Below are 27,949 nucleotides of genomic sequence, written 5' to 3'. Positions count from 1 at the left end.
TAGCCCTGTAAGAAACACTCCCAGGTGTAATAATTACTCTCTCTGTCACCCTCTAATCCAGTATTGGAGACATACATAAGGTTTACATGAGCTATATTTTAGGAGAAACATGGGAAGTGCTGTAGGAAGTTGCCCTAAGTCTGTAAAAGGACGGATTGCAAAGTGACGCTTTACCCTTCCCATCATGCACCTGGGCCCAGAAAAATCACGCTCGGCATTTGCACTGGAGCTGCCCCAAAAACACACATGCAGGGACAGCCGTAGTCATGCACGAGGCTGGAGACAGGGACATACAGATATTAAATATCCTCTAAATGTCGATTTTAAAAGGATTTAATCCCATTTTCATCACTTCCACTCCATTTAAAAACTACTGAAAAGCTACATGTACATTTCTCAAATAAAAAAAAAATGTATTATGTAAATGTAAGTTTTATACACAAAAAACCCACATTTTATTACATTGTTCCGAGTGCACCGGAAAAAAAAAAGAGATTTTCTGCCGAAGTGCAATATGGAGGCGCAAAGTGCATCACATAACATTATGGGACGAGGATAAAGACCACCACCTATATATGGGAGCTTACTTATTAAAGCAGCGTCTTCTCAAATGTACATTTATATGAATGAATGACTGCATCTGACTTATTTCCATATATTTATTCGGTGCCGATGGCGCACATTCAAAACAGATACTAGCTAACAATCACGTTGCTCTTTAAATTGTTCCATAATACTGTAGTATCTATTTGCGGCTTGGATTGCAACACTAAAGAAGTGTTTTATTCCTACGTTCTCTGAAGCACCATTTGTTATGTATGTGTGAATTATATATAAAAATTGTGCTCATGATTTGATTTTATTCCATGTTTAATAAACTATGGTTCGTTACTATACAACAAGCCTCATGTCTATATATTAGAAAGCAGACTTATTGATTTACGTTTGTTTATATCAATCATGACCTAGCGCAGTAATCACTTTATGTGAATCTTGTACTTTTTGGAGTTATATCTCTGTGGTCCAAACCCGACTACTATTACTTGCAGCTGTTTTTTCAAATATTAATATTTAACTAAACAGCGCCAGGAATTATAGCAGTTTACTGCTTAGTTTTACAGCTGATAAGGTGGCCGCCCGTATATCCCGGCATTTCTCCACCGCTGACATTGGTTAAAGATGGACGGAACCTGATAAATGTTAACAAAAAATGTCGTCTTCTGGACAGAGTAGAGATATTAGTGAGCTGTGGCACAGTCGCGTTTCACTCTTACTAGGTCCCGAACATGTCTTCCATGCAATTATTACCAGTGATGATGTCACCAATTCTTACTGCATTCATTGGTGGACACATCATGACACATGGCGATACCACTCTCTATGATAATGCTTTCCCAATGTACCTAAATAGAATGTCCTGGATACAAGACCACTCATCCACCCAACAGCCACAAATGACTGGTAAAAAAAGTAAAGGCTTCTCTATGGAGTATATTTACTAAGCCTTGGATGGAGATAAAGTGAACGTAGATAAAGTACCAGCCAATCAGCTCCTAACTGCCATGTCATAGGCTGTGTTTGAAAAATGACAGTTAGGAGCTGGTTGTTTGGCACTTTCTCTCCGTTCACTTTATCTCCATACAAGGCTTAGTAAATAGACCGCTATGTAGGTTTAATATCAATGGCGTAGATCAGAAATCAACAGCATTCTTACAACGTTTCAGTGGTTTGTGTGACTGCCACTTAAAGACAAACCAAAAATTGAGCGTATGTTTTTAAAGTGGATAGATCTTTAGGGGAATAAGATCTTGTGTTGTTACTATATGAACGAGCAGAAAGAAACAATAGCTGCCGCGTGCTTACTGAGAGAACGAGCAGGAGAAAGCAATAGCTGCCGCGTGCTTACTGAGAGAACGAGCAGGAGAAAGCAATAGCTGCCGCGTGCTTACTGAGAGAACGAGCAGGAGAAAGCAATAGCTGCCGCGTGCTTACTGAGAGAACGAGCAGGAGAAAGCAATAGCTGCCACGTGCTTACTGAGAGAACGAGCAGGAGAAAGCAATAGCTGCCGCGTGCTTACTGAGAGAACGAGCAGGAGAAAGCAATAGCTGCCGCGTGCTTACTGAGAGAACGAGCAGGAGAAAGCAATAGCTGCCGCGTGCTTACTGAGAGAACGAGCAGGAGAAAGCAATAGCTGCCGCGTGCTTACTGAGAGAACGAGCAGGAGAAAGCAATAGCTGCCGCGTGCTTACTGAGAGAACGAGCAGGAGAAAGCAATAGCTGCCGCGTGCTTACTGAGAGAACGAGCAGGAGAAAGCAATAGCTGCCGCGTGCTTACTGAGAGAACGAGCAGGAGAAAGCAATAGCTGCCGTGTGCTTACTGAGAGAACGAGCAGGAGAAAGCAATAGATGCCGGGTGCTTACTGAGAGAACGAGCAGGAGAAAGCAATAGCTGCCGTGTGCTTACTGAGAGAACGAGCAGGAGAAAGCAATAGCTGCCGTGTGCTTACTGAGAGAACGAGCAGGAGAAAGCAATAGCTGCCGTGTGCTTACTGAGAGAACGAGCAGGAGAAAGCAATAGCTGCCGTGTGCTTACTGAGAGAACGAGCAGGAGAAAGCAATAGCTGCCGTGTGCTTAGTGAGAGAACGAGCAGGAGAAAGCAATAGCTGCCGTGTGCTTAGTGAGAGAACGAGCAGGAGAAAGCAATAGCTGCCGTGTGCTTAGTGAGAGAACGAGCAGGAGAAAGCAATAGCTGCCGTGTGCTTAGTGAGAGAACGAGCAGGAGAAAGCAATAGCTGCCGCGTGCTTACTGAGAGAACGAGCAGGAGAAAGCAATAGCTGCCGTGTGCTTACTGAGAGAACGAGCAGGAGAAAGCAATAGCTGCCGCGTGCTTACTGAGAGAACGAGCAGGAGAAAGCAATAGCTGCCGCGTGCTTAGTGAGAGAACGAGCAGGAGAAAGCAATAGCTGCCGCGTGGTTACTGAGAGAACGAGCAGGAGAAAGCAATAGCTGCCGTGTGGTTACTGAGAGAACGAGCAGGAGAAAGCAATAGCTGCCGTGTGCTTACTGAGAGAACGAGCAGGAGAAAGCAATAGCTGCCGTGTGCTTACTGAGAGAACGAGCAGGAGAAAGCAATAGCTGCCGTGTGCTTACTGAGAGAACGAGCAGGAGAAAGCAATAGCTGCCGTGTGCTTACTGAGAGAACGAGCAGGGGAAAGCAATAGCTGCCGTGTGGTTACTGAGAGAACGAGCAGGAGAAAGCAATAGCTGCCGTGTGCTTACTGAGAGAACGAGCAGGAGAAAGCAATAGGTGTAGAAAATGGTAACTCTTAAGCCGAGTACACACTGGAGCGATGTCACCACGATATGTCGTTTACGGACAAATCAGAATGACATATCGGCCATTGTGTACAGCCAATACGGCCCCGTTGCAGGTAATGAAGGATGGAACAAGGTATTGTTCCGTCCTTCATTACCTCGTTCTGATGTGTACCCATGATACGATATATCGGTCCGACATATCGGATGTGTACACATTGCTCGGTGTGCATCCAGCTTTAGTTTTCAAGATTTGCTAATTGTTAACGTATCAAGTCAAAGCTATAAGGTAAACAGACCATTACAAATGCATATGGTAAAGTGTCTTTAAATAGGTTTATGGATGAACACTATGATACTAGGTGTGTAGTTTGGGTCTGAGATCACAGGAAAACATTGAGATTCACATCATCAAAATGAATAAAAAGATAATCGTTTCTGTATTCACAACAAATAAAGAAGCAATCAGCCGTTATCCAGCAACAGAGGTTTCTCCACAGCAACCACACAGATGCAGAGATTAAGAGAAGATCAAGATTACAGCCATGTTATCTTGCTGTTGGCAAAACCATCTTTGCTGCACAATCATCTGCTGGGGACCCTGCTCCTCCCACTGTTACTGCCCCTGTCACATACAGCCCTGTCCTCACTGACACATCACTCATCTCCTGATATACTCTGTGCTGCTGGGGACCCTGCCCCTCCCACTATATAACTCTCAGTCTGTGACTTCCTGCTGCCTCCACCCCCCTCCTCACATCCTGTCACTGCCCCTGTCACATACAGCTCTGTCCTCACTGACACATAACTCATCTCCTGATATACTCTGTGCTGCTGGGGAACCTGCTCCTCCCACTATATAACTCTCAGTCTGTGGCTCCCTGTTGCCTCCATTCCCCTCCTCACATCATGTCACTGCCCCTGTCACATACAGCTCTGTCCTCACTGACACATAACTCATCTCCTGATATACTCTGTGCTGCTGGGGACCCTGCTCCTCCCACTATATAACTCTCAGTCTGTGACTTCCTGCTGCCTCCATTCCTCTCCTCACATCATGTCACTGCCCCTGTCACATACAGCCCTGTCCTCACTAACACATCACTCATCTCCTGATATACTCTGTGCTCCTGGGGACCCTGCTCCTCCCACTATATAACTCTCAGTCTGTGACTTCCTGCTGCCTCCATTCCTCTCCTCACATCATGTCACTGCCCCTGTCACATGCAGCCCTGTCCTCACTGACACATCACTCATCTCCTGATATACTCTGTGCTGCTGGGGACCCTGCTCCTCCCGCTATACAACTCTCAGTCTGTGGCTCCCTGTTGCCTCCCACTCCAAAGCTGAAGTACGGCTGAGCATGACAGGCTGCTGGCACACAGGTGTTTCTAATCACAGCCTAACAAGACAAATACATTACATGGTAAAACAATTGCTTTATCGCTATCTCAGTTAGGTCCATGGAACCCAGCACTGGGATTACCATCTAGTCATGTACATAACAGGCAGGTGCACACTGTACATCTAACACTGCGGGTTAGTAATAGGCCACAGAACGCTACATACAGATCAGGAACACATACCAGAGGGCTGCGCAGGCTTCTTCCTTGCAGGGCATGTAGATGGCTCAGACGCGCCTGGAAACCTAAACACAGAGAAAGACTGTATGAGCACGCTCATGTCCTGATAGAGATATTTGTATTATTCCATCAGATAGTACAATTAGCGGGAGTTAGCCAGCCTGGAGAATGGACGCCCCAGCACAGGAGAGCCTGAGCAGGGTAACGTCACATCCCGCATATTATTACATGAATATATCCGGCATGACGGCGCTGATCTCTATACAATACAGCCAAGTGCTGAGACTCATGGATGTATTAAGGGATAATTGTGTCATTATATATGTGGTAGTATCTGGGCTTCCAAAGTGTCAACTCGAAAATAAGAAAACCAAATAGGTCCCCCTCCCCCCCTCTATACCATTGCATGTGACAGACAATGAGCCCCATGAGCACTTAACAGCCAGAGGTCAGAAAACAAGTGAGTGAGGTGTGATTGGGTGACAGGCATAGCTCGTCCAATCACCAGCGCCCATAACCTCCAGCGATCAGCGTGTGCCTATAGCTGTTGTAGGGAGGACTATCTCCCGTACAGCGGCGATCTGGGAATGGGATTCTACGGTTATTTATCGCCCAAACAGTGACGACGTCACATTTCCCCTAACCGCAATGTTCTCCATATGCTTCAACTTCCATAGAAGAGGTTTCTTATGGGAATAGGTAACAGAGCGGAAGAGACACAATAGGTGCAAAATACTGTTTCAATTCCGCATCCAGGCATCAACCTTAAGCGGACGTTCACCCCCATCCCCAATTAGTAAACGGAACCCCCACTTTGGACTATGAAAACAGAACATTTAGTATAACATTGCATTTAGTATCATAGAGCTGTACACAAGCAGCCATATGTAGCCGGTGACCGCACTAAACGCCATCTCTACCTTATAAAGTCGTGCCGGCATACCGAGGTGCTGCAGGTTGTAGGAGGGGGTGTAACGGAGAAGACCAACTTTATAGATATAAAATGGTCATTGTTGCGATCTGCCCGCTATCCATGGTCTGATACAAAGTGCACCCAGCATTATCCACCTTCCGCATTGGGATGGAAACTGTACACAATCCTCTGGAAACGTCCGATCCCCACCAGAGCGCCATCTGCCCGACGTCAGCCGTTCTATGGCCGCTGGTGCAGAGAAGTTCTCTTGCTGGAGACCCCCGAACCCAGAGCGGCAGAGAACATAGAGGACCTGCATGTCTCTGCATTCTCCCATGATATGTAACACCCTATCCTGGACATACAGCAGAGAACATAGAGGACCTGCATGTGTCTGCATTCTCCCATGATATGTAACACTCTATCCTGGACATACAGCAGAGAACAGAGAGGACCTGCATGTGTCTGCATTCTCCTATGATATGTAACACTCTATCCTGGACATACAGCAGAGAGCAGAGAGGACCTGCATGTGTCTGCATTCTCCTATGATATGTAACACTCTATCCTGGACATACAGCAGAGAGCATAGAGGACCTGCATGTGTCTGCATTCTCCTATGATATGTAACGCTCTATCCTGGACATACAGCAGAGAACAGAGAGGACCTGCATGTGTCTGCATTCTCCCATGATATGTAACACTCTATCCTGGACATACAGCAGAGAACAGAGAGGACCTGCATGTGTCTGCATTCTCCCATGATATGTAACACTCTATCCTGGACATACAGCAGAGAGCAGAGAGGACCTGCATGTGTCTGCATTCTCCCATGATATGTAACACTCTATCCTGGACATACAGCAGAGAGCAGAGAGGACCTGCATGTGTCTGCATTCTCCCATGATATGTAACACTCTATCCTGGACATACAGCAGAGAACAGAGAGGACCTGCATGTGTCTGCATTCTCCTATGATATGTAACGCTCTATCCTGGACATACAGCAGAGAACAGAGAGGACCTGCATGTGTCTGCATTCTCCTATGATATGTAACGCTCTATCCTGGACATACAGCAGAGAACAGAGAGGACCTGCATGTGTCTGCATTCTCCCATGATATGTAACACTCTATCCTGGACATACAGCAGAGAACAGAGAGGACCTGCATGTGTCTGCATTCTCCTATGATATGTAACGCTCTATCCTGGACATACAGCAGAGAGCAGAGAGGACCTGCATGTGTCTGCATTCTCCTATGATATGTAACACTCTATCCTGGACATACAGCAGAGAGCAGAGAGGACCTGCATGTGTCTGCATTCTCCTATGATATGTAACGCTCTATCCTGGACATACAGCAGAGAACAGAGAGGACCTGCATGTGTCTGCATTCTCCTATGATATGTAACACTCTATCCTGGACATACAGCAGAGAACATAGAGGACCTGCATGTGTCTGCATTCTCCCATGATATGTAACACTCTATCCTGGACATACAGCAGAGAACAGAGAGGACCTGCATGTGTCTGCATTCTCCTATGATATGTAACACTCTATCCTGGACATACAGCAGAGAGCAGAGAGGACCTGCATGTGTCTGCATTCTCCTATGATATGTAACGCTCTATCCTGGACATACAGCAGAGAACATAGAGGACCTGCATGTGTCTGCATTCTCCTATGATATGTAACGCTCTATCCTGGACATATAGCAGAGAACATAGAGGACCTGCATGTCTCTGCATTCTCCTATGATATGTAACACTCTATCCTGGACATACAGCAGAGAACATAGAGGACCTGCATGTGTCTGCATTCTCCTATGATATGTAACACTCTATCCTGGACATACAGCAGAGAACAGAGAGGACCTGCATGTGTCTGCATTCTCCTATGATATGTAACGCTCTATCCTGGACATACAGCAGAGAACAGAGAGGACCTGCATGTGTCTGCATTCTCCTATGATATGTAACACTCTATCCTGGACATACAGCAGAGAACAGAGAGGACCTGCATGTGTCTGCATTCTCCTATGATATGTAACACTCTATCCTGGACATACAGCAGAGAGCAGATAGGACCTGCATGTGTCTGCATTCTCCTATGATATGTAACACTCTATCCTGGACATACAGCAGAGAACAGAGAGGACCTGCATGTGTCTGCATTCTCCTATGATATGTAACACTCTATCCTGGACATACAGCAGAGAACAGAGAGGACCTGCATGTGTCTGCATTCTCCTATGATATGTAACACTCTATCCTGGACATACAGCAGAGAGCAGATAGGACCTGCATGTGTCTGCATTCTCCTATGATATGTAACACTCTATCCTGGACATACAGCAGATGTGTGTCATGTAACAGTACACGGACCTCTCTGTGCGGAGTGAGACATCAGGGGGAAGGAGCCCGTCAGGATACTCTGGAACACGGGATCAGGCAGTTGTCTCTGCAGCTCCGCAGAGTCTTGTTGCTCCCACCAAGGGATCACCCCGGTAATGCCACAGGCCCCCCCGGATTCACTATCATAGAACCAGTCACTCTGCTCATCGTCACCTGGGGAGAGGAGCAGCACTGTGTGTAATCAGGGTTTATCATCAGACATGTACAATGTATCATACACACATAAACCTGCCTTTTACCAATAAGTCATTTCTTTTTGTGGTTACTCTACTGAAGATATATGACTGGCACCACAAGGCCCAGCCTGCTCAGCAAGCAGGGCCTTGGGAGGGGATAGGCAGCCTCCAGAAATAGGATATCCCCCAATAATAATCAGTAAGATGTAAGGACATCTATTCCCCCACGTGTACATGTGCTGTAAGGAGGTTTCAGCTTAATCCCCAGTAATTGAAGAGGAAGGAGGGATAAGATCGCCTACTAGGCCACCATGACATCCTGGTATAAAATACTCCCCCACATTAACCAGAATGAACTAATATTATCTGGTGCCTGGGGGCTGCCTGGAATGTCCGTAGGTGCCGGGCACGCTCCCAAGAGTTAGGAAAAGGGGACGCGTCATAAAGAGGGGTGATGGAGCGGCAGCGCAGACCTTATGGACAGTCTGCTGCTCCGTGCTCTAAGGTTAGAAGGAAATAATAAAATAATAAAATAAAAAGCCTTAGGGCTGCATTAATGGTGACCGACTCCAGCCGGGCACCAACGAAACTGAGGTGCCTCTGGCTCAAGGGCGGGGTACAGGGGGATGGACCGATGCATCCTGGGAGCTAAAGCTTTAACTGCGTGGTGCCCGGATTCCTGATCCTCCACCTACACCCCAAGGTCTCCCTGTGGAGCCTATGGACCCTTAAGAAGAAATATATATATATAAAAATGTATGTACAGTATATGTGAATATAATTATTATTTTTTGTTTAATATTCAGCTATGTATTAACCTCTCCATCAGAGAGGTTGGAGCAGGCAGTCTCTCTAATTACAGCCACCGGCTTCCCGTCCCTGGCAGATAATCATATGGACCGTTACATTAGGTAAACAATGATTTGCTGGAATAAGAATCATTAGGAAGTAATACTATTACACATCAGATCAGAGATTACACTCCTGTCACAGCGCAGAAAACCTGCAATATTTGGTCTTCTCTGACAGTATTAATTAGAAGGCGTAAAATGTTTCACTAATTAGCACGTTTCAATTAGACTTAATTCGGCAAGCAGAGTATAAATATTTCAGTACCTTGGCGTCCCTCGTCGTTCGTAAACAATCCGGCATCGCTGCTGCTAATGCTGCTGGATTCGCTGGAAATGGCACAAAAAATAAAAAGATTTATTATAAGGGAAAAATATATAATATTCATTGACTATCTTTTAAATAGCAAATAAAATAACCTGGGAGATAAATCAAATTTGTTTGTAATTCCACGGTTTTATGAACAAGGGAGCATATTATTTTTGGCACATAAAAGCTGGAAAATGTAATGGGACCCTGACAGGGAGCCAGATGCGCCTGTATAGAGGTGCTGACACAATGGATGAATTTTATTATCTGGAGCCATGTAGTCTGATCCCAGAACACTATCTGCACTAGAACGCCGTCAGAGGCCTCGCTCCTGCATATAAAACACCGCGCCCTGAAGACACAGGATTATGTGCAAGGCCTGAAACTAGTCAGCAGCACAAATCAGAATGTACCGCAAGGTTACCGGGGCTACGTTACCAGTGTCCTAATCTGGAACCTAGCACTAGTCACTGTGGCACAAATATGGAAAACAAAGTCAAAAAATGGCGTCAGCATCGTGCACCTACAGACTGCGCATTTCAGTCTGCGGATTGCCTCAAGGAATCGCGCAGCAAAACGTCAAGATTTACACGATGTTCCACAATATGCTAAAAGGACTCTGCTGCAATTTTTGTTTTTGCATCTGTGCTTAGAACAAAAGGAATTTTATTCTATGGGCCATTGTCTATGGGCAATCATCAATACTAATTACATGGAAATTATGACACCATGGTAATATCAGTCATATTCCAACACATTACCCAAACTATACAATAATAATACAACGGATTTATTGAAAAAAAATATGAGTAGCTGGCACAAGATGGAGAGGTCTAAGGAGCTCATTCAGACCTGATCACAAGATGGAGAAGTCTAAGGAGCTCATTCAGACCTGATCACAAGATGGAGAGGTCTAAGGAGCTCATTCAGACCTGATCACAAGATGGAGAAGTCTAAGGAGCTCATTCAGACCTGATCACAAGATGGAGAGGTCTAAGGAGCTCATTCAGACCTGATCACAAGATGGAGAGGTCTAAAGAGCTCATTCAGACCTGATCACAAGATGGAGAGGTCTAAAGAGCTCATTCAGACCTGATCACAAGATGGAGAGGTCTAAAGAGCTCATTCAGACCTGATCACAAGATGGAGAGGTCTAAAGAGCCCATTCAGACCTGATCACAAGATGGAGGGGTCTAAGGAGCTCATTCAGACCTGATCACAAGATGGAGGGCTCTAAGGAGCTCATTCAGACCTGATCACAAGATGGAGGGCTCTAAGGAGCTCATTCAGACCTGATCACAAGATGGAGGGCTCTAAGGAGCTCATTCAGACCTGATCACAAGATGGAGGGGTCTAAGGAGCTCAATCAGACCTGATCACAAGATGGAGGGGTCTAAGGAGCTCATTCAGACCTGATCACAAGATGGAGGGGTCTAAGGAGCTCATTCAGACCTGATCACAAGATGGAGAGGTCTAAGGAGCTCATTCAGACCTGATCACAAGATGGAGAGGTCTAAAGAGCTCATTCAGACCTGATCACAAGATGGAGGGGTCTAAAGACCTGATCACAAGATGGAGGGGTCTAAGGAGCTCATTCAGACCTGATCACAAGATGGAGGGGTCTAAGGAGCTCATTCAGACCTGATCACAAGATGGAGGGGTCTAAGGAGCTCATTCAGACCTGATCACAAGATGGAGGGGTCTAAGGAGCTCATTCAGACCTGATCACAAGATGGAGGGGTCTAAGGAGCTCATTCAGACCTGATCACAAGATGGAGGGGTCTAAGGAGCTCATTCAGACCTGATCACAAGATGGAGGGGTCTAAGGAGCTCATTCAGACCTGATCACAAGATGGAGGGGTCTAAGGAGCTCATTCAGACCTGATCACAAGATGGAGGGGTCTAAGGAGCTCATTCAGACCTGATCACAAGATGGAGGGGTCTAAGGAGCTCATTCAGACATGATCACAAGATGGAGGGGTCTAAGGAGCTCATTCAGACCTGATCACAAGATGGAGGGGTCTAAGGAGCTCATTCAGACCTGATCACAAGATGGAGGGGTCTAAGGAGCTCATTCAGACCTGATCACAAGATGGAGGGGTCTATGGAGCTCATTCAGACCTGATCACAAGATGGAGGGGTCTAAGGAGCTCATTCAGACCTGATCACAAGATGGAGGGGTCTAAGGAGCTCATTCAGACCTGATCACAAGATGGAGGGGTCTAAGGAGCTCATTCAGACCTGATCACCAGATGGAGGGGTCTATGGAGCTCATTCACACCTGATCACCAGATGCGGCTGCTCACTGGCAAAAAGGGGCCGGGTATATTTAAAATAAACGCTCGCACTGCATGGCGTAAGGACGCCCTCTGTGGCTTAGCGAGCTACAGCACTGAGCGTTCGCAAGTGTATAAAGACGTCCCCTTTCCACTCGCAACACACGTCATCTCCAGGAATTGTAGGATTAATCGGTAACATCGAAAGCAATCGAAGCTACTCGCAGCCCTTGGGGTTGCCTTTCCCCACCGCAAGCACTGTGATCAGTGCGGGCTGAAATACATGCAGACGACGTGTACAATGACGCTACTTTGCTAATTATGCACGCCCTTTAAACAGCGTTTTGGTGGCCTGAGACACCTGCGTCCGCAACACCACTCCCCCGTTTACAAGCACCATCCCCTGTTACCACCCACAAACGGCACTATCTGTCACTCAAACTAGCGGGCACTCTGTGTACTACGAGCGCACGATTCCCCAACGCTGATACTGGCTTGCGCATGCGCACAGAAAATTAGACGCAAGCACACTGAGCAACAATCACCTGGCAGCGAGCGATCACGCCTTAGCGACCGAGTCTGAATCAGGTCCTAAGTCCGCAGCCGAGGAGAAAAAGAAGCTTTCCCCAAAAAAAACAACATGAACCATCAAAAAGAAAATCTCTGGCGCATTTGTAAATCTTTATGTAGGGATGTGAACTCCCAAACCATATAATATGCCGATGGCTATATCTCCTTACTCAATAAATGAGCTATGAATTTGGGCTTTTTTAAGGTTTAAAATGTAGAATATTTATTTATTGTTTGAATGATGAAGAATTGTCCTGGAGTTTTGTAACTCTCCCATTGTAGAAATAATTGTTTTCTAAATCCAAGAAAAATAAATATTCACTTTGCAGACTCAGCAAAATTGTAACAACAGTTGGCTTCAATGTATAAAACAATAAAAACAAAGCAAAGAAAATAATGATCAATGTATAAAACAATAAAAACAAAGCAAAGAAAATAATGATCAATGTATAAAACAATAAAAACAAAGCAAAGAAAATAATGATCAATGTATAAAACAATAAAAACAAAGCAAAGAAAATAATGATCAATGTATAAAACAATAAAAACAAAGCATAAAGAGAATAATGAAAATTCAATAGTCTGACAGATCCCCAACGCGTTTCACCATGGCTGTCTGCTTCATCATAGTGTTTTATATACTGATGCCAAATGTGCCATTTTTGAAGATTTTACTGAAACTATGAAATGAATCATTAATGGAGAAATATATAAACCAGAATGTTTTAAACCTGGGGAAAAAACCCCCCACTGATGGACGACAATCTCTCCTTAGTCATAGCTCATTTAGTAAGTGAGAATATTTAACCGTAGGTTTATTACAGTTGTGTCCTCACTCATCTTTGCTACAGCCCCTCGTGGCGCAACTGGTCGCGTGAGCCTCTGTCAGTGCCAGGCATCTTTTTTGCGTCTTTTTGTGCATCTAAGGGGCATATTCAATTAGTCCTGTACTTTTCACCGACATTGCTGGATTTCAGGGTGAAAAAGTATCGTGCATTATCCCCGCATTCAATTAGAAATCAGTGAAAACGGGACCCGACGAAACTGTAACATGCGAAAAGTCAGATTTGGGGAAATCAGCCTGACAGCCCCCAGAAGATGCACTGACATTGGGGATCACTATAGATACCCCCGAATAGGCCTGCTGAAGGTATTTGGGGTACTTAAATGATCTCAATAGCTGCTATTTAGCGTCTTTGCATAAGTGGTGAAGAGCATTTAGCAGGTTTTTTTGGTGAAAATAAGTAGTCCCAGCTTATTTGGGGTATGTGACAATGGGTGCTAGCATATTTGGGGTATGTGACAATGGGTGCTAGCATATTTGGGGTATGTGACAATGGGTGCTAGCATATTTGGGGTATGTGACAATGGGTGCTAGCATATTTGGGGTATGTGACAATGGGTGCTAGCATATTTGGGGTATGTGACAATGGGTGCTAGCATATTTGGGGTATGTGACAATGGGTGCTAGCTTATTTGGGGTATGTGACAATGGGTGCTAGCATATTTGGGGTATGTGACAATGGGTGCTAGCATATTTGGGGTATGTGACAATGGGTGCTAGCATATTTGGGGTATGTGACAATGGGTGCTAGCATATTTGGGGTATGTGACAATGGGTGCTAGCATATTTGGGGTATGTGACAATGGGTGCTAGCATATTTTGGGTAAGTGACAATGGGTGCTAGCATATTTGGGGTATGTGACAATGGGTGCTAGCATATTTGGGGTATGTGACAATGGGTGCTAGCATATTTGGGGTAAGTGACAATGGGTGCTAGCATATTTGGGGTATGTGACAATGGGTGCTAGCATATTTGGGGTATGTGACAATGGGTGCTAGCATATTTTGGGTAAGTGACAATGGGTGCTAGCATATTTGGGGTAAGTGACAATGGGTGCTAGCATATTTGGGGTATGTGACAATGGGTGCTAGCATATTTGGGGTATGTGACAATGAGTGCTAGCTTATTTGGGGTATGTGACAATGGGTGCTAGCATATTTGGGGTATGTGACAATGGGTGCTAGCATATTTGGGGTATGTGACAATGGGTGCTAGCATATTTGGGGTATGTGACAATGGGTGCTAGCATATTTGGGGTAAGTGACAATGGGTGCTAGCATATTTGGGGTAAGTGACAATGGGTGCTAGCATATTTTGGGTAAGTGACAATGGGTGCTAGCATATTTGGGGTATGTGACAATGGGTGCTAGCATATTTGGGGTATGTGACAATGGGTGCTAGCATATTTGGGGTAAGTGACAATGGGTGCTAGCATATTTGGGGTATGTGACAATGGGTGCTAGCTTATTTGGGGTATGTGACAATGGGTGCTAGCATATTTTGGGTAAGTGACAATGGGTGCTAGCATATTTGGGGTAAGTGACAATGGGTGCTAGCATATTTGGGGTATGTGACAATGGGTGCTAGCATATTTGGGGTATGTGACAATGAGTGCTAGCTTATTTGGGGTATGTGACAATGGGTGCTAGCATATTTGGGGTATGTGACAATGGGTGCTAGCATATTTGGGGTATGTGACAATGGGTGCTAGCATATTTGGGGTATGTGACAATGGGTGCTAGCATATTTGGGGTAAGTGACAATGGGTGCTAGCATATTTGGGGTATGTGACAATGGGTGCTAGCTTATTTGGGGTATGTGACAATGGGTGCTAGCATATTTTGGGTAAGTGACAATGGGTGCTAGCATATTTGGGGTATGTGACAATGGGTGCTAGCATATTTGGGGTATGTGACAATGGGTGCTAGCATATTTGGGGTATGTGACAATGAGTGCTAGCTTATTTGGGGTATGTGACAATGGGTGCTAGCATATTTGGGGTATGTAACAATGGGTGCTAGCATATTTGGGGTATGTGACAATGGGTGCTAGCATATTTGGGGTATGTGACAATGGGTGCTAGCATATTTGGGGTATGTGACAATGGGTGCTAGCATATTTGGGGTATGTGACAATGGGTGCTAGCATATTTGGGGTATGTGACAATGGGTGCTAGCATATTTGGGGTATGTGACAATGGGTGCTAGCATATTTGGGGTAAGTGACAATGGGTGCTAGCATATTTGGGGTAAGTGACAATGGGTGCTAGCTTATTTGGTGTATGTGACAATGGGTGCTAGCATATTTGGGGTAAGTGACAATGGGTGCTAGCATATTTGGGGTAAGTGACAATGGGTGCTAGCATATTTGGGGTAAGTGACAATGGGTGCTAGCATATTTGGGGAATGTGATAATGGGTGCTAGCATATTTGGGGTATGTGACAATGGGTGCTAGCATATTTGGGGTAAGTGACAATGGGTGCTAGCATATTTGGGGTAAGTGACAATGGGTTCTAGCATATTTGGGGTATGTGACAATGGGTGCTAGCATATTTGGGGTATGTGACAATGGGTGCTAGCATATTTGGGGTAAGTGACAATGGGTGCTAGCATATTTGGGGTATGTGACAATGGGTGCTAGCTTATTTGGGGTAAGTGACAATGGGTGCTAGCATATTTGGGGTAAGTGACAATGGGTGCTAGCATATTTGGGGTAAGTGACAATGGGTGCTAACATATTTGGGGTACGTGACAATGGGTGCTAGCATATTTGGGGTACATGACAATGGGTGCTAGCATATTTTAAAGTTGCTAAAGTGAACTTTTAAAAAAACATAAAAAATCCACCTGTCACAATCACCTGCAAACTTAAATACACCTGCCGCAAGTACTTTTTTGGGGTGATCTACAGTATTTTTGAAACTATTTTTGACGCAGTTAGCCTTTGGGAGACTGCAGGTGGGGTTTTCCGAGGTATGCACCCCAAAACCCCAATTCCGCACTTTTTTTTTTTGACACCTATTCATAGGCGAAACTTTTTCGCAGGTACCAATGCATTAAGTTTACGCACCGGCGAAAAGTCTCCGGAATTGAATATGGAGGAAACTTTTCGCATGGCGAAAGGACGTCACTGGAGATACTTTATGGCATAAAACGGCTTTTCGCACCTAACTGAATACGCCCCTAAGTCGCAATGCGATGCAACTAGGAAACACCTGGAGACTGTGCTGATTAATGTCATATATGACACATATATATCTGTGTGCGACTTAGTCTCCCAATCAGCATGCGCAATGCTATGCAGCAGCGGCCGCAGCTTTTTTCTACGCCAAGTGCCATATACATTATCCGTTGCGCACAGATATAAAAGTGTCACATATCACATTAATCAGCAGAGTCTCCCGATGCTTCCTAGTCTCATTCGGCACAAAGACGCCCGACGCTGGCAGCTCACTCGCGCCAGGCATAGAGACGAGCAAGGACACCTCTGTATGTGGTGTATAAATACTTACTGGCCCAACGTCAGCAGTGCAGAAAGACATGTGATTTATTATCAAGCAGCCAGCACTAAATAATGGTCAGAGGAATATTATATAACTAAGTGATGGAACTTTACTGGTGAATCAGGCCCCTCTCAGACACAAGTTATACAATGCCGCACAGAGCGCATCCTCAAACAAAACACTTTACTCAGTAGTTTAATACATAGGGCCAAATGTCATAGGGTGAGAGTTTAGCAGTAACCTCGGACACGCTCTAAGCTCGGCCAATGTAATAAGGTCCGAGAACAGGAAAACGCGAATGTTCATAGACTTTAGACTCAAACCTCTCACGATTTAAACTCTCATCCAGATGTTTTCCCATTTTGAAGATAAAACTGGACCAATGTCATAGTGTTACTGCTAAACTCTCCCATGTTCTACCCTCTCACCCCATTACATTTAGCCCATAGTGTTTCGCTTCTTAGCCTTTATACTGCAGAGAAATGATGATGTATTTCAGCACGTGTCACCTCTATCAAACATCTCACCAAATATTACAATGGTCTCCAATAAAATGACGCCGGCTATGTGTACAGTCTTAGCTTTCTATTCCCCTCGCTCTCAATGCCGCTTCTTTATTACGATGGCGTAGGAGAACAGCGGCATGGGGTGTTACTGGCTCAGAAGAACCCAAATGTAGGCAGAGGTGGGACAGACCCTCCCCTCTATAGGCAGAGGTGGGACACACAACTATGTGGGAAATTTGTGACAAGGAAAAAGTGGTGTTGCAATATTAACCAATCAGATGTTTGCTTTTATGTTCTATCAGCAATATAACACAATGGAAGCTAGAGACCTATTGGATTATACTGGCCCCTCCTTCAACCTGGGAGGCGAACTCAAGTCAATATATGGGAAAAAGTTAATAGGAGGCATCACACGCAATGTGTACATTATAACTAGTGACGCACAGGGCAGATAGAACTGAACCCACATGGGCCGGTTACATGTCATAGGATAGTGACCACCTGCGCCACACTACCACTACCCTGTCTCTAACGGGCCCTATATAAGACACATCTAGTGCACCGTGTGGGGTCCGTGCCCAGTGTGGCCACCAAAGTCTGATGAACCACAATCAAATATTAAATGGGACAGACAATTTGTGCAAACACCTATGGCCTAATATAAATAACATTGGCCTGAAGTACTACGCGTAATGGCCATTCTACCAATAACAATGCCAGAATTACACATTGCTACTAGGGGCCCACGCTGCACAATATAGTACCAAACCGGACTGACGAGAGGCTCCCTGAGCACCCCTATTCTAGGACGTCACTGCAGAAAACAAGAGATATGGTAAGAACTTACCTTTGTTATCTCTGTTTCTACGAAGTCCATAGGGTCCACAGGGTTGACCTTGGGGTTATAGCTGGAACAGGATCCATGGGCACCACACAGTTAAGCTTTTAGCTCCCAGGATGCACTTGGGTCCTCCTCTATACCCCGCCCCCGAGCCACAGGCACCCCAGTTGGTAAGCAGCCTAGGCCGGAGGAGAATATGGAACAGAGAGAAGGAAGACTGGAACACACAAGAAACCATACTCACAGCAATAGGAGACGGAAAACCGGTGACCAGCCACACAGCCCATTTGAAGCCAGGTGCGTCAGGGCGGGCGCCCTGTGGACCCTATGGACTTCGTAGAAACAGAGATAACAAAGGTAAGTTCTTACCATATCTCTTGTTTTCTACTTCAGGGTCCATAGGGGGTCCACAGGGTTGACCTTGGGGATGTCCCAAAGCAGTACAACTAAGGGCGGGGACGCTCCTGTGCTGAAAGGAGTACCCGGCGCCCAAAGGATGCATCCTGAGAGGCAAAGGTGTCAAACGCATAGAACCTCAAAAACGTCTGAATTGAAGACCAAGTGGCCGCCCTACACAGCTGAACAGCAGAAGCGCCACGTCTAGCAGCCCAAGAGGGACCCACAGAACGAGTGGAATGAGCCTTAACAGAGGCTGGCACAGGTAAGCCCTCCTGTGCATAAGCCTCACAAATAACGGAACGAAGCCAACGGGCTAACGTTTGTTTGTTGGCAGGCCAACCCCTCTTGTGAAAACCAAAGAGGATAAACAAGGAATCAGACTTCCTAACCGAAGCCGTCCGGTCTACATAAATTCTAAGCGCCCGGACCACATCTAAGGAAGTCTCACCAGCTGAAAGATCAGGGGACTGAAAAGCTGGCACAACAAGTTCCTGATTAATATGGAACTTCGAGACCACTTTGGGCAAAAACTCAGGACGAGTGCGGAGCACCGCTCTGTCCTGGTGAAAAATTAGGAAAGGAGGGCGACAGGAAAGCGCCCCCAATTCAGACACCCTCCTGGCCGAAGCAATTGCCAGGAGAAAAACCGTCTTAAATGTCAGCCACTTGAGCTCCACCGCCTCAAGAGGCTCAAACGGAGGACCCTGCAGGACCCGTAGCACCACCGCCAAGTCCCAAGGAGCCACCGGAGGCACAAAGGGAGGCTGGATCCTGATAACACCTTGGAAAAAGGTGTGAACGTCTGGTAGTATTGCAATCCGCCGTTGAAACCACACGGACAAGGCGGACACATGAACCTTCAGAGATGCAAGGCGTAAGCCGAGATCCAATCCTGACTGAAGAAATTCCAAGATCCTAGAAACTCGGAACACCTGAGGATCATAAAGTCTGGACTCACACCACTGAAAGTAAGTGTGCCACACTCTGTGATAAATCCGTGCTGAAGCAGGCTTGCGTGCCCTGAGCATCGTACCAATAACCGAACTGGAGAAGCCCCGAGACCTCAAGACGGCTGTCTCAAGAGCCACGCCGTCAAAGACAGCCGACCCAGATCCGGGTAAAGGCAGGGCCCCTGAGACAACAGGTCCCGACGTTGAGGAAGAAGGTACGGAACGTCGATGGAGAGGCTCCTCAGATCGGAGTACCAAGGACGTCTGGGCCAGGCCGGAGCTACCAGCACGAGCATGCCGCCGTCCTGCTTGAATTTCCGCAGAACCCGAGGAAGCAGGGATATCGGAGGAAACAGATACGCCAGGTGAAACGTCCATGTCAGCGACAGCGCGTCCACCAGACTTGCACCTGCGTCTCTTGTCCTTGACCCGTAAACGGGCAACTTGTGATTGTGACGGGAGGCCATCAAGTCCAGCTCCGGCAGTCCCCACCTGTCCACGAGTAGCTGAAACACCTCTGGGTGAAGCGACCATTCCCCGGGATGCACGTCGTGACGGCTGAGGAAGTCCGCCTCCCAATTGAGGACTCCGGGGATGAAGACCGCCGAGATCACTGGAATGTGACCCTCCGCCCAAGACAGGATACGAGACACCTCCGACATCGCTGCCTGACTGCGAGTTCCGCCTTGGTGATTGATATACGCCACCGTGGTGGCGTTGTCGGACTGCACCTGTACCGCCCTTCCGTGAAGAGCGGGGCCGGACGACTGCAGGGCCTTGTATACTGCCCGCAGTTCCAGGATGTTGATGGGGAGAAGTGCTTCTTCCGCTGACCAACGACCCTGAAGCGACAAAGAGCCGGTCACTGCCCCCCAACCCCGGAGACTGGCATCCGTCGTGAGCAGGACCCAGTCCGGGACCCAAAATGGGCGCCCCTCGACCAGATGAGCTGTCTGAAGCCACCAAGCCAAAGATAGCCGAACGTCCGGAGACAACACCAGCACCTGAGAGCGGATCCGGTGAGGTAACCCGTTCCATTCTGATAGAATCAGCCCCTGCAGGGGCCGGGAATGGAACTGGGCAAATTCCACCATGTCGAATGTCGACACCATGGACCCCAGAACTCTCATAGCCGAATGGACCGACAGGCGGCAACGGCTCAGGCAACTGCGTATCCGCAGCTGTAGTGAGGCGACCTTCTCCGGAGTCAGGAAGATCCTTTGCTGACGCGAATCCAGCAGGGCTCCCAAATGAACCATCCGCTGTGATGGAATCAGGGAGGACTTTTTCCAATTTATCAACCACCCGTGTGCTTGCAGGCAAGCGATCGTCAGGTGGAGATGTTGAAGCAGTACCTCCGGGGAGCTCGCCAGCAACAGGAGGTCGTCCAGGTACGGCAGCAGCCGTACATTCTGGTTCCGAAGATGTGCGGCCATGACCGCCATAATCTTCGTGAACACCCTCGGTGCCGTGGAGAGACCAAAGGGTAGCGCCCGGAACTGATAGTGGTGTTGAAGGATAGCGAACCTCAGATATCGCTGGTGTGAAGATGCTATCGGAACATGGAGGTAGGCGTCCTGGATGTCCAGGGACACCATGTAATCCCCCGGTTCCATCGCCAGAATGATGGAACGTAACGTTTCCATCCTGAACTTGGGAACTCTGAGGAATTTGTTCAGAGACTTCAAGTTGAGGATAGGGCGATGAGAACCATTGGGTTTCTGCACCAGAAACAGAGACGAATAATACCCCGTCCCTCGTTGTGATAGAGGAACGGGAACAATGACCCCTGCTTTCAGCAAGGACTCTATAGCCTCCTGAACCTGTAACGCCTTGGTCTTGTCCTGAGAAGGACTTGTGCAGAAAAACTGGTGGGGTGGTCTGTGCCGAAAAGACAGGGCGTACCCCTGGGAGACCACTTCTCGAACCCAGGCATCCGTGGTGGTATTGTGCCAGCACTGGGCAAATAGAAGAAGTCGGCCTCCCACTCTGAGGTCCCCCAGAGGGAGGCCCGTCCCATCAGGCCGCAGGTTTATCTTCCTGCTTGGAAGAAGGGCGCCGAGCACTCCAGGCTTGCTTCTTGGGTTTAGAGGCCGTCTTACTCGCAGACTGTCTCGGGAAGGACTGACCTTTCGCCTTACCCTGAACCCGAAAGGAACGAAAAGCCGAACTCCGAACCTTAGCAGGCAGTGCCGCCGAAGGGAGGAAGGCCGACTTGGATTTAGCCAGGGTGTCCACTATTTTGTCCAAGTCCGGACCAAATAGTAATTCCCCATTGAAAGGTAAGGCCTCCAGACCTTTCTTTGAATCAGAGTCCGCTCTCCAGGACCGCAACCATAAGGATCGGCGGGCAGACACCGCTGCAGCCGATACCCGCGAGGTCAGCAGACTAGCATCTAAAGAAGCTTCTCCAATGTAAGAAGCGGCGTCCCTCATTTGTCCCAACAACGCCCGCTGGACATCCGGAGCGTCGTCCGGGAAGGTATCTTCCAATGCATTGGCCCACCCCTCAATGGCCTTGGCCACCCAGGAAATGGCCATGGACGGTCGGGCCACCGCCCCGGAGAGGGAGTAAATAGACTTTAAGCAAGTCTCAACTTTCCTGTCCGTGGGATCCTTCAGCGAGGATATCGACGGTAATGGTAAGGTGGCGCCCCGAGTTAAACGGGTGACATGGGAATCCACCGCCGGTGGAGTTTCCCATTTTTTACAATGTGCCTCAGGGAAGGGGTAATTAGAAGCCAACCGCTTCTGAGGAAGGAATCTCTTACTGGGCGCCTGCCAAGCTACCGCCATATGATCCGTCAACTGATCAGACAGGGGAAACACCGCAGAAGCCACCTTAGTTTTTTTGAAACTAGGAAACTTCGACCTAGGAACCGGTGCCTCATCCTCTATAAGAAGAATAGCTCGCACCGCCCTAACTAGTGCTCGCACATTAATGGACGACTTGGTATCCATTTCCTGGACCGAGGCGTCCGAGTCAGTGTCATCAGGGACCTCCCCATCATCTGAGGAACCCTCTGAGTCCGATACCTGAGCAGCCCGTGCCATGAGTGGGCGTTTAGAAATCCTAGAAGGCATGTCAGTCTGCAACATTGACTGAAAAGCCGAGGAAGCGGCCGCCAAATTTTGCACGGAGTTGGAGAGCACATCCACCCATGGTGGAGGCGTCGCCATAGGGGCCTGAAAAGGTACCACAGGCTGCTGCGGCACAGGGGAAGCCTGTATATACATAGGCAACCCCCCAAAGGGACCAACTGATTGAGACCCAGGAGGACTCCGCAATAACTGCGGGACACCCGGGGAATGGGGGATGGTCGGCTGGGGCACCGCCCTAGTAGGGAGAGCAGTCGGGACCGACAGACGGTCCGCAATAGACACCAGCACTTGAGAAAACATCGCCCACGGTGGTTCCTGCGCCAGAGAAGGTCTGGATGGGCCAGGAGCCACCTGGCATCGACTACACAGGCCATCCTGTGACAAATCCTCCCTATCTACTCCTGCAGAACAGCGTCCGCAGGAGGCCAACACCGGAGCCACTGAGCGCTCAACCTCCTCGTCTGACATGACAGAATATATTATATATCTGGCACCAGGGTAGAAGTAAAACGCACTCACCGGTGTGCTGAACAACAGCCCACAATATGGCACTGAGTAGCACACAACTGTATGTGACGGACCTCACAAATACGTGATCTATATAAGTGAGGTCAGTAGAAACGCCCCTCCCCCACACACCTGCAGGGCTTGTAGGAGAAGTAAAGGGATAGGTATAAGCTGACAGTAAGCGGAAAATAAGCACAGACAGGCAGCACTAGCAAAAAGTCACATACCATGCAGGAAGATATACTCACTGCACCTTTACACTACAATCAACCTGCCCAGATTCAGTGTCTGGGAGGGCTATAGTGCTGTGTACGCTGTCCTTAATCAGGGGAGAGGTACACAGGGGGACCGGTCCGCGTGCTCCCTGAGATCTGCGCTGCCACTGGGAAAATGGCCGCTGGAGACCTCAGAGGAGGAGTGGCCGAGGAATCTGCAGCTCAGCGACGCCAGACTGCGTGCTGAAAGGCGCGCTGAGCTGAGGGGAGGAGCCGCTGACAGGGAAGGCTTCCTCCCCTGGCTGGCCATTAACCCCAGGGATGCTGGCTTCCCGCTTGCCGGTTATCCCTGGTGGTCTAGTGGTCCCACGGGTTATGGGGGGGGCCCGCCGCCACTGCCAGCAGCCTCCGGTCTGTCCCCCGGACCGGAGGCTAAAGGACTGCATTTAAGGCATTCCGCGCGCCGCCGCTAGCCAGCGACGCGCGGCTTACCTGAATCCCCGGCGACTCCGGCAGCAGTCCTGGGAGGTAGACAGAGTCCGGCTAGTACGGACTCTGCCCTCCCGCCGCGATCCCCAGATCAGTACTGGCGTCGCGGCGCCAGTCGGGGATCAGAGCGGCAGCGTGGGCGTCTGTACAGACAGCCCTTCGCTGCCGTCTGTAGTAAAAATAGATTAAAAATAAATAAAATTTAACTTAAAATAAAAGCTTTTGGGGGCTGCTCCTGCAGCCCCCCTGCGCGGTGACCGACTCCGGCCGGGCACCAGCTTACACTGGGGTGCCTGTGGCTCGGGGGCGGGGTATAGAGGAGGACCCAAGTGCATCCTGGGAGCTAAAAGCTTAACTGTGTGGTGCCCATGGATCCTGTTCCAGCTATAACCCCAAGGTCAACCCTGTGGACCCCCTATGGACCCTGAAGTAGAAATATATGATACACCCCACCCCAAAACCACCTGTCACTCATGTTCTCGTCCGAGCCCTTCTGTTCTTCATACTCCATCTTGTCTTTGTGTCCATGTCCCATTTCTTCCCCTTCCACCACAACTCCCTCATCGGGAACTTCAGGCCCATGTCTGGGAGGAGCAATTTTCCTTTTCTTAATTTTACTCTTCGCCAGTTCCAGGTGCTGATAATGTTTGGCGTCATTGTCCATTGACTGATCGAGGCTTTGTGAGAGCGTCAGTGTGCTCGTGACTTCTGCTGGTGGGTCTATGGCCATCCTCTTCACTTTCCTTCTCCTCCGCAAAGTCCTGCTCCCCAAGGCATCGACAACCAGGTCCGTTTCGTGCCACAAAGGCCGTTTGCTACGTATACTGTTAATGTTTGAGGTCGGTCTCCGCTTTGCCAATAGCAGCTGATCATCCGAGTCGCTGTCTTTCTTATTATTGCTAAGACTTTCGCGATAGTCCTTGTTTTGTTCTTCTAGACTGGATTCTGAGCCGTCACTTAGACAGTGTCCGGTCTCCCATGGGTGATGCGTATTATCGGAGCGCCTCTTCCTCCCTCGCCGCTTCCGTGCTTGTCGTTTGAGGAGACAGGAAATGCTCCGGGAGTGATCGCCAGTGTCGGCAAAGCATCCTCTGGCCTGTTCGGAGCTCTCTTCCAGCGCTGACACAAGATCATGGACAAGCTCCTCCATAGTCCTACTGAAATGCCTGCAGAGAAACAACAAGGCTGTAATAGCAAACCCGACAACATGGTAAGAGCAATGACACAACCTACAGCCTGTACCAGTATTTGTGGTAATGCATTACTAAGTGCAGTTTTATGCAATCGCATCTATATACAACTGGGCCCACTCGTGTTACAGACCGATCATTAATCCCACCGGTCGTACTGACGTGACAGAGCGCAGGGTAAGCCCCATGTAGGACAGTTTGTGGGATTGTCAGACGTTAATCTTACATTTACAATACACACACAGACACACACACACTCACACGCAGACAGACAGACACGCACACAGACACACACTCACACGCAGACAGACAGACACGCACACAGACACAGACACACACTCACACGCAGACAGACAGACACGCACACAGACACAGACACACACTCACAGACACACACTCACAGACACACACTCACAGACACACACTCACAGACACACACTCACAGACACACGCAGACAGACAGACACACACTCACAGACACACACTCACAGACACACACTCACAGACACACACTCACAGACACACACTCACAGACACACACTCACAGACACACACTCACAGACACACTCACACACGCAGACAGACAGACACGCACACAGACACACACACTCACACGCAGACACTCACACACACAGACACACACTCACAGACACACACTCACAGACACACACTCACAGCCAATCACTTTAGATGAAAATGTTCAGAATGACTGATCTGGCCAATGGTCACTCTCACACTGCAATTCTTTAACAATTTAAACAGTTTTATTGTAATGTGTGTGTGGCCATTTTAAGATTAAAATCTTCTATTATAGACTCTCTGGGGTATATTTACTAACAATCCATTTTTATTTTCAGGTGATTTTCAGTCTTTTTTTCTGTAAATTTTGAACATCAGATATTTCCTGTAACCGATGCACATTCTGCCCCACTGATCACCTCCTCACCCTCCTGCCATCGGGATTTAGCGCGTTCTGCTCCTGACATGTGGTGAACGTCACACAAGCCGATCAGTCCTCCTAATGCCTCTGCTGTCACCTGGACCCCCCGCTTAGTGCCACCCTGTGGGTGCATGCCCCTAGGATGTGAACTCTTACAAGCAGGACCCTCAACCCTTCTGTGTTCCCCCCAACACTCCACCCTTATTTATTAACATTTACTTGTACAGTGTATTACAGCTGCCTCATATGCTCCTGAGCGCTGGTATACAGATCTGCAGACTTATATCCAGTCTATATGCAGTAACTCTTTAATGTGCATTGTTTAATATTGTTACATTTGTTCTCTTATCCCTATAGACGGTGCTGAGAACCATTTGTGACACCTTACAAATAAAATAGAATATTAACAATAAAAAAGCCACATAGGCGCTCCACGAATATATATAGGTACAAGTCCACAGGTGAGGTCTAACAGAACACAGATGTGTCCACATACATCTTACCTCCTTCTGCGTTACACATCCCTTCTAGTTGCGCCATGCCGTGACTCTGTAGCACTGAGTGTCTTGTATCTATTCGTGCAACTTTTTACAAATGCGTCTTATTCGCAAAGTAGCTACTGCTGACTAACATGATCTGCAGCACGTCTATATTGTGTGTGTGACTGCGGGTGTATCTGTATGTAAAACGCTATGTTACAGTGTCACAGCGGCTGCGGCATGTGTACATTCTGTGTGTGACTTCGGGTGTATCTGCATGTGAGACGCTACGTTATAGTGTCACAGCGGCTGCAGCATGCCTATATTCTGTGTGTGACTGCGGGTGTATCTGCATGTGAGACGCTACGTTACAGTGTCACAGCGGCTGCAGCATGCCTATATTCTGTGTGTGACTGCGGGTGTATCTGCATGTAAAACGCTATGTTACAGTGTCACAGCGGCTGCGGCATGTGTACATTCTGTGTGTGACTTCGGGTGTATCTGCATGTGAGACGCTACGTTATAGTGTCACAGCGGCTGCAGCATGCCTATATTCTGTGTGTGACTGCGGGTGTATCTGCATGTGAGACGCTACGTTACAGTGTCACAGCGGCTGCAGCATGCCTATATTCTGTGTGTGACTGCGGGTGTATCTGCATGTAAAACGCTATGTTACAGTGTCACAGCGGCTGCGGCATGTGTACATTCTGTGTGTGACTTCGGGTGTATCTGCATGTGAGACGCTACGTTACAGTGTCACAGCGGCTGCAGCATGTCTATACTCTGTGTGTGACTGCGGGTGTATCGGCATCTGAGACGCTACGTTACAGTGTCACAGCGGCTGCAGCATGCCTATATTCTGTGTGTGACTGCGGGTGTATCTGCATGTGAGACGCTATGTTACAGTGTCACAGCGGCTGCGGCATGTGTACATTCTGTGTGTGACTTCGGGTGTATCTGCATGTGAGACGCTACGTTACAGTGTCACAGCGGCTGCAGCATGTCTATATTCTGTGTGTGACTGCGGGTGTATCGGCATGTGAGACGCTACGTTACAGTGTCACAGCGGCTGCAGCATGCCTATATTCTGTGTGTGACTGCGGGTGTATCTGCATGTAAAACGCTATGTTACAGTGTCACAGCGGCTGCGGCATGTGTACATTCTGTGTGTGACTTCGGGTGTATCTGCATGTGAGACGCTAAGTTACAGTGTCACAGCGGCTGCAGCATGTCTATACTCTGTGTGTGACTGCGGGTGTATCGGCATTTGAGACGCTACGTTACAGTGTCACAGCGGCTGCAGCATGCCTATATTCTGTGTGTGACTGCGGGTGTATCTGCATGTGAGACGCTACGTTACAGTGTCATAGCGGCTGCAGCATGTCTATATTCTGTGTGTGACTGCGGGTGTATCTGCATGTAAAACGCTATGTTACAGTGTCACAGCGGCTGCGGCATGTGCACATTTTGTGTGTGACTTCGGGTGTATCTGCATGTGAGACGCTACGTTACAGTGTCACAGCGGCTGCAGCATGTCTATACTCTGTGTGTGACTGCGGGTGTATCGGCATGTG

General features: G+C 47.9%; 1 protein-coding gene across 1 annotated transcript in view; it reads right to left on the bottom strand.

Annotated features, from left to right (window-relative positions):
- The window catches only part of GPATCH2 (G-patch domain containing 2), a 228,508-nt gene that overhangs the window by 151,662 nt on the left and 48,897 nt on the right, over positions 1-27,949 (bottom strand). The window contains exons 2-5 of the mRNA XM_088454022.1: positions 24,231-24,932; positions 9,522-9,583; positions 8,200-8,382; positions 4,905-4,966 (exon numbers count right to left, since the gene is read on the bottom strand). Coding sequence (XP_088310148.1) covers positions 4,905-4,966; positions 8,200-8,382; positions 9,522-9,583; positions 24,231-24,932 — 1,009 coding nt within the window. The remainder of the gene's footprint in view (positions 1-4,904; positions 4,967-8,199; positions 8,383-9,521; positions 9,584-24,230; positions 24,933-27,949) is intronic.

Source organism: Taudactylus pleione, unplaced genomic scaffold (assembly GCF_031769625.1).
Source record: "Taudactylus pleione unplaced genomic scaffold, aTauple2 ptg000608l, whole genome shotgun sequence".
Lineage (NCBI taxonomy): Eukaryota > Metazoa > Chordata > Amphibia > Anura > Myobatrachidae > Taudactylus > Taudactylus pleione.
The sequence above is the reverse complement of the archived record's forward strand: the minus strand, read 5'-3'. Positions and strand labels throughout refer to the sequence as shown.